At 45.0% G+C, this 15,889-nt stretch overlaps 1 protein-coding gene across 1 annotated transcript in view; it reads right to left on the minus strand.

Moving 5' to 3' along the window:
- GUCY2F (guanylate cyclase 2F, retinal) overlaps positions 1-15,889 on the minus strand; it is a 173,165-nt gene that overhangs the window by 79,992 nt on the left and 77,284 nt on the right. Inside the window, exon 10 of the mRNA XM_073547535.1 lies at positions 9,750-9,899. Coding sequence (XP_073403636.1) covers positions 9,750-9,899 — 150 coding nt within the window. The remainder of the gene's footprint in view (positions 1-9,749; positions 9,900-15,889) is intronic.

Here is a 15,889-nt window from a genome sequence, read left to right on the forward strand (position 1 = left end):
AGACTACATGTCTTGCCCTCTCAGTGTCATGGTTAGGACATGGTTAATGTCCTGTTCTCACAGGGTTAACTTTTGCTGGCCTCTCTTTGGATCTGGGAGGGGTATTTATACTCACTCCAGACAAGCATTCTCTGTCAGCTATACTGTTATTCTGGCTGTGTGTCTACCCGACCCCCCTGGTGTGCGTATATTCTGCATTGCTTGCATGGAGTGCCCATGAACATGGTGTCCGACAGGGGTGTGCAATCTGTGGCCAGGTTTTGGAGAGCGTTTTGTATGAAGTTGGGGGTCACGTTGTCATTCTCCTCTGCCTATCACCCGGAATCCAATGGACAGACTGAACGCACCAACCAGTCGTTGGAGCAGATTCTGAGAAGCCTAGCCTCCTCCAGACAGGAAGACTGGTGTGAGGTATTGCCCATGGCAGAATTTGCATTCAACTGTCATATTAATCAGTCTACAGGAAAGTCTCCCTTTCAGGTCAATTATGGGTTCCTTCCGCAGTTTGGGGAATTTTCCCGCATGGATTCGGAATGCCCTGGTGCCAAGGGGATGGTACAACAGTTAAAAACCCTCTGGAGGTAGGTGCAGGGGAACATCTCCAAAGCCCTGAAGAAGTATAAACATTTTGCGGACAGGAGGATGGGGTTGGGTCCTGCGTTAACAGTGGGGGAAAAAGTCTGGTTGTCCACCCGTAACATCAAACCTAAAATACCCTCTACGAAGTTGGGCCCAAAATTTATTGGCCCGTACAAGATTGTAGAAGTGATCAACCCGGTGGCATACAGATTACAGTTGCCCACCTCCTTCAAAATATCTAACGTCTTCCACAGGTCCCTATTAAAACCTGTGGGGACAGTTAGAGAAGATCCCTCATCTGTGGCTCCACCAGTGTTGATAGAGGGTCAGCTGCAGTACGAGGTAGGGCGCATCATTGATTCACGGTGGGCGCGCCGGAGACTTCAGTACCTTATTCATTGGAAGGGATATTCCGTGGAGGATCTGTCATGGGTTCCGGCCAGTTCGGTGCACGCTGATCGACTAGTGCGGGCTTTTCATGCCAGATACCCTGAGAAACCTGGGGGTCCAGTGGCCCCCCATTAAGAGGGGGTACTGTCATGGTTAGGACATGGTTAATGTCCTGTTCTCACAGGGTTAACTTTTGCCGGCCTCTCTTTGGATCTGGGAGGGGTATTTATACTCACTCCAGACTAGCTTTCTCTGTCAGCTATACTGTTGTTCTGGCTGTGTGTCTGACTGACCCCCCTGGTGTGCGTGTATTCTGCATTGCTTGTTTGTTTCCTGTGTATGACCCGGCCTGTTCCCTCACTCTGTACTCCGTCTCTCATTTTGGTACTATTGTCTTCTCCGGTTCTGACCTACTGGCTTGGCTATTGTTACTCCGTTGCAGTTTGTCCGTATTGTACCGTCCATTGCCCGTTCTGTTTTTCTGATCTATTGCTACGTCCTGACTATTCGCTCTGTCTAACCCTTTGGTACTGTCCTGCTATCTTGTACTTTGACCCGGCTTGATCTGGTTTCTGTCTCTGTCTATGCCCCTTGGTAACATTGTCCTGTAGTTACCTTTTTAGGAGTTTCCCTGCAGCTCCTAGGTCTGTGGAGCTTAGGCCATGCCCCCAGCAGTCACATGCTTCAGGTCCTGGAGCATGCATCGTCACTGCTGCTGCCCGCTCCACAGGTATCTTTGAGCACTGTTTTTGTACTCAGGACACGTGCAATGGCTCAGTGAGCAAGTGCAGTGCGGTGTTTCTGACACTCAGTGTTCTCCCACACGGCTCTTCCCCCTTCAAGTTTTTGGTCTCTAAGCTGGATACATGGCCAGAGCTTAGCCAGTATGCATTGGAGGTGCTGGCTTGCCCTGCTGCTAGCGTATTATCGGAATGCATCTTTAGTGCCGCAGGTGGTGTACTAACAGACCGTCGCATGCGACTATCCTCCGATAACGTTGACCGACTTACTTTTCTGAAAATGAACAAGGCCTGGATCTCGCAGGAATTTGCCAGTCCTCTTCCAGATTAAATAATTGGTTGGCAACAGTATCCAGGTCTCCTGTTGTGCTCATGTTTCTACCATCTGAGCTGTAATCCCTGGGCTCCAACACCGCCAGTTGCTGCTCAGAAGTGCCGTCTGCACAGTCAACACTTGCTCCTGTGTTATTGGGGTTCAGTAACATCAGCTGATCCCCTGCTGTGTGTCCGGAAATTTCTCCTGCTCCGACCACACTCACACTACTACAGATATTAAACTTGCTCCAATTAGGCCTCTGGCTACACTCTCTTTCTCCTGTAATCCCTGGGCTCCAACACCGCCAGTTGCTGCTCAGAAGTGCCGTCTGCACAGTCAACACATGCTCCTGTGTTATTGGGGTTCAGTAACGTCAGCTGATCCCCTGCTGTGTGTCCGGTAATTTTGCCTGCTCTGTCCACATTCACACTACTACAGATATTAAACTTGCTCCAATTAGGCCTCTGGCTACACTCTGTTTCTACTGTAATCCCTGGGCTCCAACACCGCCAGTTGCTGCTCAGAAGTGTCTTTGGCACGGGTTCTCCCTCCTGCCCAGCCTGGTTCCAGCACGCCAGCTGTTTCCGGGTAGTGTCAACGTCACTTTGCCTCCAATACGTTGTCCTGGCGTGTTGCGGCCGGGTTAGCCGACTCTATGGTGCCTGCAGTTTAGGTGCTTCCTATGTGGGCTGTGGGATCTGGCAATGAAGGCTGGTTCCGTAGTGCCAATGTCATGATCCAGCGTGGATCTGACAGTTTAAGTGGAAAAGTGAACTTTTTTTTCCTTTGGCTAGGTGCCAAAGTGATGTGATTGCCCCCGGTGGCCATTAGAATTATTACACGTGGTGTCGTTCATTCTAAGTTGCCCCGGTGGTGGTGAGTGGTAGTGCACTTTAGTTTCTTTGGTTTAGTGCACGTAATTATAATTCAGGTGTGAGGCTCTATAAAAGAGAGCCAGGTGTGTTCAATCACTGTTGGTGATATTGTGTTCGTCATTTGGGAAGAAAGCCTGGGTGAGGAAGGCGCTGAACATGAGTCCTGCGCAGCCCAGTCAGAGGGGACGAGTAGCAGCTATGTGGTCTGCAAGAAGGGCTGGCATGGCGTGGTGGAGTCACAGTTTATGGTGTCGTCAGGAAGTGCTTGCATGGCTTGGTGGAGTGACAACTATGGAGAGAGTTGCACTCAGCATGCGGGACTTGGTTGCTGAAAACTGGACTCAAGCATGCTGGACTTTTTGGCAGAAGCTGGACTCATCTTTGGGACTCTGTTTACTGGGCAGCTGCAACTGGTGGTGGACTCTGCTCCAAGGCTGCACTATGGTGAAGGATCCAGTTATGGTGATGGATCAGGGTGGAGGAGAAGATGCACACAGGTGGTGGGCTCTGTTTCTAGGAGCGTACGCAACAGAGCAAAGCTAAGTGGTGTTTCCCCTGTATTGTCATTTTCCCTCATGTGTGTTTAGTGCAGTGGTGGGATTAGTTTCCGCACCGACCAATTCCCTAGTGAGGGTTTAGGCTCAAGGTGAGCTAGGGTTTTTAGGTTCTTGTGCGTCGCCCGGTGCAGAGCCGGCATAGGGAACGTTAGGAGTGCAGGGACACTGGCTCAGGGGAGTTCAGGAGGTCTCCACTTCCCTATTCCCTATTGCAGGGCCCACCATTGTTAATGTTACCCAGGTTCCCCCTTTATTATTTAAATTCGCCTTACTGGAGGCGGGGTTTCCAGACTACTGTATGTATAACGTGTAATACCTAAATTCGCCAGTTGGAGGTGGCGTATCCAGCTGCACGTCCTATTATTTAAATTCGCCCAACTGGAGGCGGTGTATCCAGGGTCACGTGTGTCATATGGGTTCGCCTTGCGGTACTCGCTGCGTCCAGACACACGTGACCGTGACAGCCAATAGGACAAGCTCCCCCTGTAGGACTGTGGGTTTCGGTAACTCCGGCCAGCTCGCGGCCTTGCAACTTTTTTTTTTCATGTGTACCTTCTCCTGCCTATCTGAGTTCCAGTACCATTAGCTGGTTCTTTGGAAGTCAATCTTGAATATGTCCCCCTGGGTTCCAGTAATGTCAGCTGGTTCCAGGCAGAGCCTTTGGCTTAGGTGCCTCCTTCTCGGTATCCGAGTTCCACCAACGTCTGCTGGTCCTTGATAGTGCTTTCTGGCACAGGTGCCTCCTGCTTAGTAACCGGGTTCCAGTACCATCAGCTGGTCCTCGGTAGTCCCATTGGGTCTTGTACCTTCGGCTACCCATCCAGGTTCCAGTACCGTCAGCTGGTTCTCAGCAGTTCCTCAGCCTTCTTGTACCTTCTGCTAAATTTCCAAGTTCAAGCTTTTTGAAATGGTTTTTGGTAATCACTCATTATCTCCCTGACGACGACCCTAAAGACGACGACCCTGAAGACCATCCCGAAGAAGACGACGACCCCGAAAACGACGACCCTGGAGACGACGACCCTGAAGGCCACCCCGAAGAAGACGACGACCCCGAAAACGACGACCCTGGAGACGACGACCCTGAAGACCACCCCGAAGAAGACGACCCCAAAGATGACGACCCTGAAGACCACCCCGAAGAAGACCAAGAAGATGACCCTGAAGAACATGACCAAGAGGACAAAGAACAACAAGACAACCACCAAGATACAGAAGAACAAGAGACAGAAGACCAAGAAGCAGAAGAACAAGAAGCTGCAGAACAAAAGCAGAAGAACATTAAGCATAAGACTAAAAATCAGAGCAAAAGATATTATCTAAATTATAAGCAGAAGAAGACTAAGCAGTGTATGGGGGTGAGTCAGTTCCTCCTCGTGGTGCCCCTGGAAAATACATGCTGCTGCAGGCAAAACTGAACGCGGACAAATCCTGTTGTAAATCTTTTGTGACAGGCAGAACGGAAGGTGTAATCTTCAAACTTTTATAGATAACAACTACAGGAATGCCTGTCACAAATAAGAATATGATGAAGAAGAAGAATATGAAGAAGATGAAGAAGTAGAATATGAAGAAGAATAATAGTTGAATAAGAAGAATATGAAGAATGCAAAAAAAAAGAATAATAGGAAAAAGGTGAAGAAGATGAAGATGAATAAGATGAAGAAGTTGATGAAAAAGATGCTGCTGAGGATGATGAAGGAGAAAGTGTGGGAGAAGTAAAAAAGAAGGTGAAGAGCATGGAAGTAGTGAAACATATATATCTGACAAAATATAAAAAAGCTTAACATAGTCAATATCTTTGTAACTCCAAACGTCTTAAAAAAAAAATAATTCCTGCTATTCCATTTGATTGGGCTAAACCTCTATGCCTTTAATGTCTCCTCCACCTCCCCCAATACATTCTACATTATTTTTAGTTGTTTTCCTTCATGTAGAATTAACCTACAAGAAAAGTAAGGGTTTATTTTCATTCCGATATTTGTGTCCCATTGACTTGCATTGGTTTCCGGTATCGGAATCGGCGATATCCGATATTTTTGGGGTATCTGTCCAATCCAATCCGATATTTCCCGATATCGGAAGGTATCGCTCAACACTACTCACCACTGATTGGCATTAGTGATGAGCGAGTATACTCGTTGCTCGGGTTTTCACGAGCATACTCGGGTGGTCTCTGAGTATTTTACAGTGCTTGGTGATGTAGGTTTTGTCGCCTCAGCTGCATGATTTGCAGCTGCTGGACAGGCTGAATACATGTGTGCAATGCCTATTTGTTAGGGAATCCCCACATGTATTCAGCCTGTCTAGCAGCCGTAAATCATGCAGCTGCGGCATCGAAAACTAAATCTCCGAGCACTACAAAATACTCGGAGAACACCCAAGCATGCTCTGGGAAACCTGAGTAATGAGTATATGCGCTAATCACTAATTGGCATCTTTCTGCCTATGCACAGTGTACATAGAAAGCTGCCAATCAGTTAAAGGACTATAATACTATAAACAGTAATAGCCAATACGGTTTTACTAAGGACAGAAGTTATCAAACCAAACTGATTTGTTTTTTTATGACAAAAATAGTAAAAGTCTGGACAGAGGGACACCTGTGGATTTGTGGCCTGATACATCAAAGCTTTCACACTAGAATTCTGTCGTAAAATCTTTGAAAAGTTGCAAAAGTTAGGCTCAACTTTGAGTTGTGCCAAAATCTTGCGACTTTTGGCATTCTCACGCAAGTTTCTCAGTGCTCAGGCGTGACGAGCAACGCTTTGTCAAATTCATGACGTGCAGCAGTGTTCACTAAGCCACAAATCTTACTCCAGCACGGACGATGCTTGTTCCACGATGCTGATTCATGAAGTAGCGAATGTCGCTTCAGAAATCAGGAGCGTCTGACTCCAGCATTTCCCTCATCAAGACCGGCGTGAACAACAGTCCAGAGTGCTTGGGGATTTTTCAAAGGCATTTAACAGATGCCTAATGAGTAAATTAAGGTCCATGGGCTTAGAAAGTAAAGTTGTAATTGGATAAAAAACTGGTTTAAAGACAGCACCCAGAGAGACGTGGAGAAAGACTGCTGCTCTGGATGGTCTCCAGTTGTAAGTGGTGTACAACAACGTTCAGTGCTGAGTAGTGTTGAGCGATACCATCCGATACCGTGAAGTATCAGATCGGATTGGATCGGACCGATACTCAAAAAGTATCGGGTATCGCCAATTCCGATACCAGAAGTCCCATTCAAGTCAATGGGACAGAAATATCGGAATTAAAAAAAACCCTTTCTTTACTTGCACATCTTGTTCAGGAGGGGGGAAGAGTGTGAGCGGTGCGTGGGCGGACACTGTGCGTGTCTGTGTGTGCGGGCGGGGTCTGTGCGAGCCTGCTGGGGGTCTGTACGAGCCTGCTGGGGGTCTGTGCGGGCCTGCCGGGGGTCTGTACGGGCCTGCCGGGAGTCTGTGCGGACTGCCGGGGTCTGTGCCGGCTGCCGGGGGTCTGTGCGGACTGCCGGGAGTCTGTACGGGCCTGCCGGGGGTCTGTGCCGGATGCCAGGGGTCTGTGCAGACTGCCGGGGGTCTGTGCAGGCCTGCCGGGGGTTGTGTGTGTGTGCAGGCATCGTCCGATGGGACTACAAGTCCCATCGGCTATGCCTGCTACAATGACAGTGATTGACACATTAGCCAATGATGGGACAGTAGTAGTCCCATCATCCGGCTAATGTGTTGAATGTAAAAAAAATATATATATACATACTACATACATACTGCATATATACAACATTCATACAACATACATACTACATACTACATACATACTTCATATATACAACATGCATACATACTACATACATACTATACATATATACTACATTCATACAGCATACATACATATTACATATATACAACATTTAAACAACATACATACATACTACATACATACTACATATATACAACATTCATACAACATACATACATACTACATACATACTACATATATACTACATTCATACAACATACATACATAGTACATACTACATACATACAACATACATACAACATGCTACAGACATACAAAATACATACTACATTCATACAACATACATACATACATAGTACATACATACATACATACATACAACATACATAAAACATGCTACAGACATACAGACAGCTGTTGCTGCTGTTCTCCACGGGAGATCATCGTTGGACACTCGTGGATTTCTGCGGATCAGGGAGTATATTGCTTGTTTGTTTTTTTTATATTTTTTATAGATGACACTGGCTTCGGGGAACAAAGACCCCCGGCAGGCCCGTACAGACCCCCGGCAGTCCGCACAGACCCCCGGCAGGCCGGCACAGACCCCCGGCAGGCCCGTACAGACCCCCCGGCAGGCCAGCACAGACCGCGCATCATGATGCGCATCATGATGACATCATTTCAGCAGCCAATCTCAGCCACAACAGTGGCTCATTGCATTATGGGAACTTCCGATTCCGGTATCTGATATTGTAAAAATATCAGTACTCGGTATCGGAATTCCAATACAGCGAATATCGGCCGATACACGATATTTGCAGTATTAGAATGCTCATCACTCGTGCTGAGCATGCTATTATTCAGCTTTTTTATAATGATATAGTATATGGGATTAACAATGTTTCTTTTTTTGCAGACACCAAGCTGTGAAGTATAATGTGTGCAAGTGCTGATGTTTATAAGTTCCAAGTTTACTTGAACAGAGTTTGTTGGCATCTGCTTTGCAGATGAGGTTCTATGTCCATCAATGTAGAGTTATCCATCTGAGTAATAATGACCTGTGGGCAACATATGTAACAGGGAGAGGAAAACTAGGAGAGTCACTTGTAGAAAAGGATCTAGGTGTATTCATAGATCACAGACTAAATAACAGGATGCAATGTCAATCAGCAGCTTCTATGGCCAGCACGATATTATTATGAATGGGAAAAGGTAGAAACTTGGGGGACAGGGATGTAACACTACCACTAACTATACAATGTGTTATTGTGGCCTCATCTGAAGTATACCATTCAGTTCTGTGCACCATATCATTGGAAGGATGTCCTGGAGTAAGAAAAAATACAGAGGAAAGCCACAAAGCTGATGGCAGGGAGGATCTTAGTTATGAGAAAAGATTAAAATAATTACATTTATTTAGTGTTGAGAAGATTTGGCTTTGGAGACCATGATCACTATATATCATGGACTATGAGATGCACTTTTTAGCAAGAAACAATCTTGCTGAAAAGTATGTGCATCTTGTAGTCTAGAGGCAGCTTCCATTGTTTGAGTCGATCGCTGACACAAGGTCCTTCGTGATCACTGAGAGTACACCTCTCACGTCATGACTAGCGGAAGGACCTTTCAGGTAATATGCCTTGATGGAACTTCAAACTATTGTAATGTACACAGTGTGTGTGTTTTGATTATGCACCTGAACTGAGTGTGCTGTAGCTGAACTGTGTGCATTTGGATAATGTAGCTGAGGGTGTTGTAGTTGTGCAGTGTGCGTATATATTTTAACTATGTAGCTGAGCAGAGTGTGTTGTAGTTCAACAGTCTTTGTTTTGATGATATAGATGAGCTACCTGTGTTCTAGCTGAGCTGTATGTGTGTTTTGATTGTGCGGCTGAGTTCTTTAGCAGTTGGGCTATTTGCGTTTTGATAATGTAACTGTGCTGAGTGTGTTGTTATTGAGCTGTGTCTTTCAACAACGTCTAATCTTAGTGTGTTGTAGCAAAGCTATGTGTGTTTTAATAATGTAGCTGAGTTGAGTGTGTTGTAGCTGTGCTGTGTGTGTTGCAGCTGACCTGTGTGTGTGTTGTAGCTAAGCTATGTGTGTGTTGTAGCTGGGCTGCGTGTGTTGTGTAGCTGAGCTGTGTGTCTGTTGTAGCTGAGCCGTGTGTGTGCAGCAGTTTTGTGTTTAGGTAGCAGAGCTCTGGGTATATGAACTATACATGCAACACTTTTGTGTATGTGTGTGTACAATACATAATGTGCATGCTGTACAGCTACATATAGCACACATGCTGCAGAGAATGTGTATAATGTGTTGTACTGTGATATGCGTCTACTTTATACATTTTGTTCCCATTATACAAATAAGGAGACATTTGGGGAGGTTTATATGCTACATGGATCTTAGTGATCATTAGAAGAGGAGTATGTAAGAGGTGCAAGATGTAAGATATAAAAAATGAACCAATCACAAAATATATGAAACTTTAAAACCTTACATGATACACAGGAATCGCCATCATGTTATTCTAAACCTTACCTTCAGGAGTTTGCTCCAAAGTACAGAATGGGGGTCCTCGCACCACGACCTCTTGCATAATTATGGAAAAGCTATAAACATCTCCAGTGAAAGTGCCATGTAATGCTGCACGTGGGTCTCGCAGCAGCTCCGGCGCTGTCCACAGTAACTCTGTAAAAGAATGGCCGTATGCAAAATATTTAGTCAGAAGTCAAACAAACTGCTGTGTATGTACAGTTGTGCTCATAAGTAACATAATGCAGACAGAATATGAAGTGTGGGACATTTTCTAAAAAAAATATGAGCAATCAGACAACGCACTATTTTTTCTAATATGATCCAAATTAAATTATGGTGTACCAAATTCATTAAACCATCTGCATTAATATAGAAAATAATACAAGTGTCATGTTTTAAAGCAGGGGTGGGGAACCTCAGGCCCCAGGGCCATTTACGGCCCTCGATGACCTTTTATCAGGCCCCCAAGCAGATTCTCAGGGACCACTTTCTTGGGAAGGGAGCTGTATTTTGATTGCCACAATCTCATTAATTTCTTCTTGCTCTGTTAGCACACACACGCAGTGTTCACTACTGAACATTGGAGGGCATGCAATGAAAGATTAACCCCTTCCCGACCCATGACGCCTACGTAGGCGTCATGAAAAGTCGTGCCCAAACGACCCATGATGCCCCGGTAGCGCTCCTGGGGGTCAGGTGACCGGGGTCAATGAAGGTCACCCGACCCGCACACAAAGGACCCTTTATGCTTCACCACAGGGGGGTGGCTTAGCCCCCACATGGCTACGATCACTCTGATTGGCTGTTGAAAGTGAAACAGCCAATCAGAGCGATAGTAATATTTCATCAATGAAATTTGATGAAATATTACAATCCAGCCATGGCCGATGCTGCAGTAGCATCGGACACGGCTGGAGACACTAATTTAACCCCCCCACACCGGCTGGCGGGGGCGATCGGCCCCCACCACGGACTGACAGCAGCGATGGGCCGCTGCTGTCATGATCTACCCCCCTCCCCTTCCCTCCGATCCCCCCCGCAGTCCGATCCCCCCCTCACCCTCCCCAGTACCTGTCACGTCCCGCTCCGGCTCCCGGTGTCCCACCGTCCCTCCTGCATGGGCGCCGCCATCTTTGAAAATGGCGGGCGCATGCACAGTACGATTGTAATATTTCACCAATTAAATTTGGATTAGGGTTAGGGGTGGGTTGGGGTTAGTGTTGTGGTTAGGATTATGATTATGGTTGGGATTAGGGTTAGGGGTGTGTTTGGGTTAGGGTTGGAGTTAGAATTGAGGGGTTTCCACTGTTTGGGCACATCAGGGGGTCTCCAAACGCGACATGGCGCCACCATTTATTCCAACCAATTTTGCGTTTAAAAAGTCAAACAGTGCTCCCTCCATTCCGAGCCCCGACGTGTGCCCAAACAGTGGTTTACCCCCACATATGGGGTATCAGCATACTCAGGAAAAATTGCACAACAACTTTTGGGGTCTAATTTCTCCTGTTACTCTTGGGAAAATAAAAAATTGGGGGCTGAAATAATTATTTTTGTGGAAAAAAAATTATTTTTTATTTTCATAGCTCTACGTTATAAACTTCTGTGAAGCACTTGGGGGTTCGAAGTGCTCACCAGACATCTAGATAAGTTCCTTGGGGGGTCTAGTTTCCAAAATGGGGTCACATGTTGGGGGTTTCTACTGTTTAGGCACATCAGGGGCTCTCCAAACGTAACATGACGCCTGCGGACCATTCCATGAAGTCGGCATTTTAAAACGTCACTGCTTCCCTTCCGAGCCCCGACGTGTGCCCAAACAGTGGTTCCCCCCACATATGGGGTACCAGCGTACTCAGGACAAACTGGACAACAACTTTTGGGGTCCAATCTCTCCTGTTACCCTTGTGAAAATAAAAAATTGTGGGCAAAATTATAATTTTTTGAGGAAAAAAAAAATATTTTTTATTTTCATGCATTTGCGTTATAAACTTCTGTGAAGAACTGGGGGGTTCAAATTGCTCACCACACAACTAGATTAGTTCCTTGGGTGGTCTAGTTTCCAAAATGGGGTCACTTGTGGGGGGTTTCCACTGTTTAGGCGCATCAGGGGCCCTGCAAACGTAACATGACGCCCGCAGACCATTCCATCAAGTCGACATTTCAAAACGTCACTACTTCCCTTCCGAGCCCCGACGTGTGCCCAAACAGTGGTCCCTCCACATATGGGGTACCAGCGTACTCAGGAGAAACTGGACAACAACTTTAGAAGTCCAATTTCTCCTGTTACCATTGTGAAAATAAAAATTAGCGGGCTAAAAATAATTTTTTGAGGAAAAAAATATTTTTATTTTCACGGCTCTGCGTTATAAACTTCTGTGAAGCACCTGAGGGTTCAAAGTGCTCACTATGCATCTAGATAAGTTCCTTGGGGGTCTAGTTTCCAAAATGGGGGCATTTGTGGGGGAGCTCCAAAGTTTAGGCACACAGAGGCTCTCCAAACATGACATGGTGTCCGCTAACGATTGGAGCTAATTTTTCATTCAAAAAGTCAAATGGTGCTCCTTCCCTTCTGAGCCCTGCTGTGCGCCCAAACAGTGGTTTACCCCCATATATGGGGTACCAGCATACTCAGGACAAACTGGACAAAAACTTTTGGGGTCCAATTTCCCCTGTTAGCCTTGTGAAGATAAAAAATAGCGGGCTAAAAAATCATTTTTGAGGAAAAAAAATATTTTTTTATTTTCTCTGCTCTGCGTTATAATCTTCTGTGAAGCACTTGGGGGTTCAAAGTGCTCACCACACATCTAGATAAGTTCCTTCGGGGGTCTAGTTTCCAAAATGGGGTCACTTGTCGGGGAGCTCCAATGTTTAGGCACACAGGGGCTCTCCAAACGTGACATGGTGTCCGCTAACGATTGGAGCTAATTTTCCAGTCAAAAAGTCAAATGGCGCTCCTTCCCTTCCGGGCCCTGCCGTGTGTCCAAACAGTGGTTTATGACCACATATGAGGTATCGGTGTACTCAGGAGAAATTGCCCAACAAATTTTATGATCCATTTTATCCTGTTACCCATGTGAAAATGAAAAAACTGAGTCTAAAAGAAAATTTTTGTGAAAAAAAAGTACTTTTTTTTTTTAAGGATCAATTTGTGAAGCACTTGGAGGTTCAAAGTGATCATTATGCATCTAGATAAGTTCCTTGGAGGGTCTAGTTTCCAAAATGGGGTCACTTGTGGGGGAGCTCCAATGTTTAGGCACACAGGGGCTCTCCAAACGCGACATGGAGTCCGCTAACGATTGGAGCTAATTTTCCACTCAAAAAGTCAAATGGCGCTCCTTCCCTTCCGGGCCCTGCCGTGCGTCCAAACAGTGGTTTATGACCACATATGAGGTATCAGTGTACTCAGGAGAAATTGCCCAACAAATTTTATGATCTATTTTACCCTGTTGCCCATGTGAAAATGAAAAAACTGAGTCTAAAAGAAAATTTTTGTGAAAAAAAAGTACTTTTTTTTTTACGGATCAATTTGTGAAGCACCTGGGGGTTCAAAGTGCTCATTATGCATCTAGATAAGTTCCTTGGAGGGTCTAGTTTCCAAAATGGGGTCACTTGTGGGTGAGCTCCAATGTTTAGGCACACAGGGACTTTCCTAACGCGACATGGCAACCGATAAATATTCCAGCATATTTTCCATTCAAAAAGTCAAATGGTGTTCCTTCCCTTCTGAGCCCTGCCGTTTGCCCAAACATTGGTTTATGACCACATATGAGGTATCGGTGTACTCAGAAGAAATTGCCCAACAAAATTTAGGATCCATTTTATCCTTTTACCCATGTGAAAATGAAAAAAATTGTGCTAAAAAAAATTTTTGTTGGAAAAATTAAAATGTCCATTTTTTCCTTCCATGTTGCTTTAGTCCCTGTGAAGTACCTGAAGGGTTAATAATCTTTTTGAATGTAGTTTTGAGTAGCTTGAGGGGTGCAGTTTTTAGAATGGTGTCACTATTGGGTATTTTCTGCCATATAGACCCCTCAAAGTGACTTCAAATGTGAGGTGGTCCCTAAAAAAAATGGTTTTGTAAATTTTGTTGTAAAAATGAGAAATCGCTGGTCAACTTTTAACCCTTATAACTTCCTAACAAAAAAATTTTGTTTCCAAAATTGTGCTGATGTAAAGTAGACATGTAGGAAATGTTATTTATTAACTATTTTGTGTCACATAACTCTCTGGTTTAACAGAATAAAAATTCAAAATTTGAAAATTGTGAAATTTTCAAAATTTTCGCCAAATTTCCATTTTTTCACAAATAAACGCAAAAAATTATCGACCTCAATTTACCAATAACATGAAGCCCAATATGTCATGGAAAAACAATCTCAGAATCGCTAGGATGTGTTGAAGCGTTCCTGAGTTATTACCTCATAAAGGGACACTGGTCAGAAATGCAAAAAATGGCCAGGTCATTAAGGTCAAAATAGGCTGGGTCATGAAGGGGTTCAGTCATGAAACCAGTGCCAGAGTCAGGATGTACTTTGTGGGTGGAGTTCGTATGGCCCCCGAAGGATGGTATAAATATCCAAATGGCCCTTGGCAGAAAAAAGATTCCACACCCCTGTTTTAAAGTATGCATACTCTCAGGCTGTGTTCACATGTTGTGTTTTTGCAGCGTTCTTTTTAGCATTTTCTTAAGCAAATTAAAAGCTGTTTTTTTTACAGTTCCAACAAAGGCTATGAGATTTCAGAAATCTCCTTCAAACAATTTGTTTTTTTTTCCTGACTGAAGCTTTTTTTAAATCTGCATCATGTCAATTCTTTTAGCATTTTTGTAGTATTTTTTCAGCCCTAGAAAGCAATGAGAAAATGCAATAAAGCTGCAAAAAAACCACAACCAAAAAAATCAGGAAAAACGCCAAAAAACAATTTTTTTGAAAGCAGGCTCCTAAAAAACCTTTAGGCTGTGTGCCCACATTGCGTTTTTTAAGCGTTTTTGCTGCTGCGGAAGCGCTTAAAAAACGCATTCTCATGCAATCCTATGGGATTCTACAGTTGCTGTGCCAATGCTGTGGATTTTTCTGCTGCGGAATCACATAGCGAAATCCGCAGTATGTCCATTAATTCTGCGGAATCGCGGCGATTCCGCTGCCATAGGATTGCACTGAAATGCTCACTTTACGTATGTGGCTATGCCCACCATGCATAAAGTGAGTGCTTCATGTGCGGATGGTACCCAGGGTCTGGAGGAGAGGAGACTCTCCTCCAGGCCCTGGGTACCATAATCCTGTAAAAAATAGAGTTAAAATAAAAAATAGAGATATACTTACCCTCTGTCGGCCCCCCGAGTTATTCCTGTCCTTAGCGGTGCTGCCAGCAACTTCCGTTCCCAGGGATGCATTGCACGAACGACCTCTGATGACGTAGCAGTCACGCAAGACCGCTACATCACCAGAGGTCATTCGTGCAATGCATCCCTGGGAACGGAAGTGCTGGCAGCACCGCATGCATCGCTGAGGACTCCGAGGGCCGGCAGAAGGTGAGTATATCTCTATTTTTTATTTATTTTATTATTTTTAACATTCTATCTTTTACTATTGATGCTGCATACGCAGCATCAATAGTAAAAAGTTGGTCACACTTGTCAAGCACTATGCTTGACAAGTGTGACCAACCTGTCAATCACTCTTCCAAGTGATGATTCTAATCGCTTGGAAAAGCGCAAGCATTCTGAAAGCTAAAAACGTTTGCAAAACGCTTGTGTTTTGCGGGAAAACGCATGCGAATTCCGCATGCGTTTTACCCGCGGCGGGGAGTTGCGGAAATGGTGCGGACAATTCCACAGTATTTCTGCAACGTGGGCACATAGCCTTTATCTTATATTAAATTCTTGCTTGCTGATGAACCTAGAGTAATGAAATCCAAACCTATGTATGCATATTTCCATTATTAGAAGTTCGTAGCCGTTACATAATTTGCATTTAATGGGTGGTCTAGGACAACAATATAGATGAGATATCCTTACTCCTTAGTATAGGTCATCAACCTCAGATCAGTGGGAGTCCGACACCTGTTACCCCCACAGCTTATCTAAAACCTGGCACCATGGCCTCTGGAAGTTCACAGCATACAAAACAGGAAAACTGTCCTTGTAA

Source organism: Dendrobates tinctorius, unplaced genomic scaffold (genome assembly GCF_039654945.1).
Source record: "Dendrobates tinctorius isolate UK_male_01 unplaced genomic scaffold, ASM3965494v1 ptg000154l, whole genome shotgun sequence".
NCBI lineage: Eukaryota > Metazoa > Chordata > Amphibia > Anura > Dendrobatidae > Dendrobates > Dendrobates tinctorius.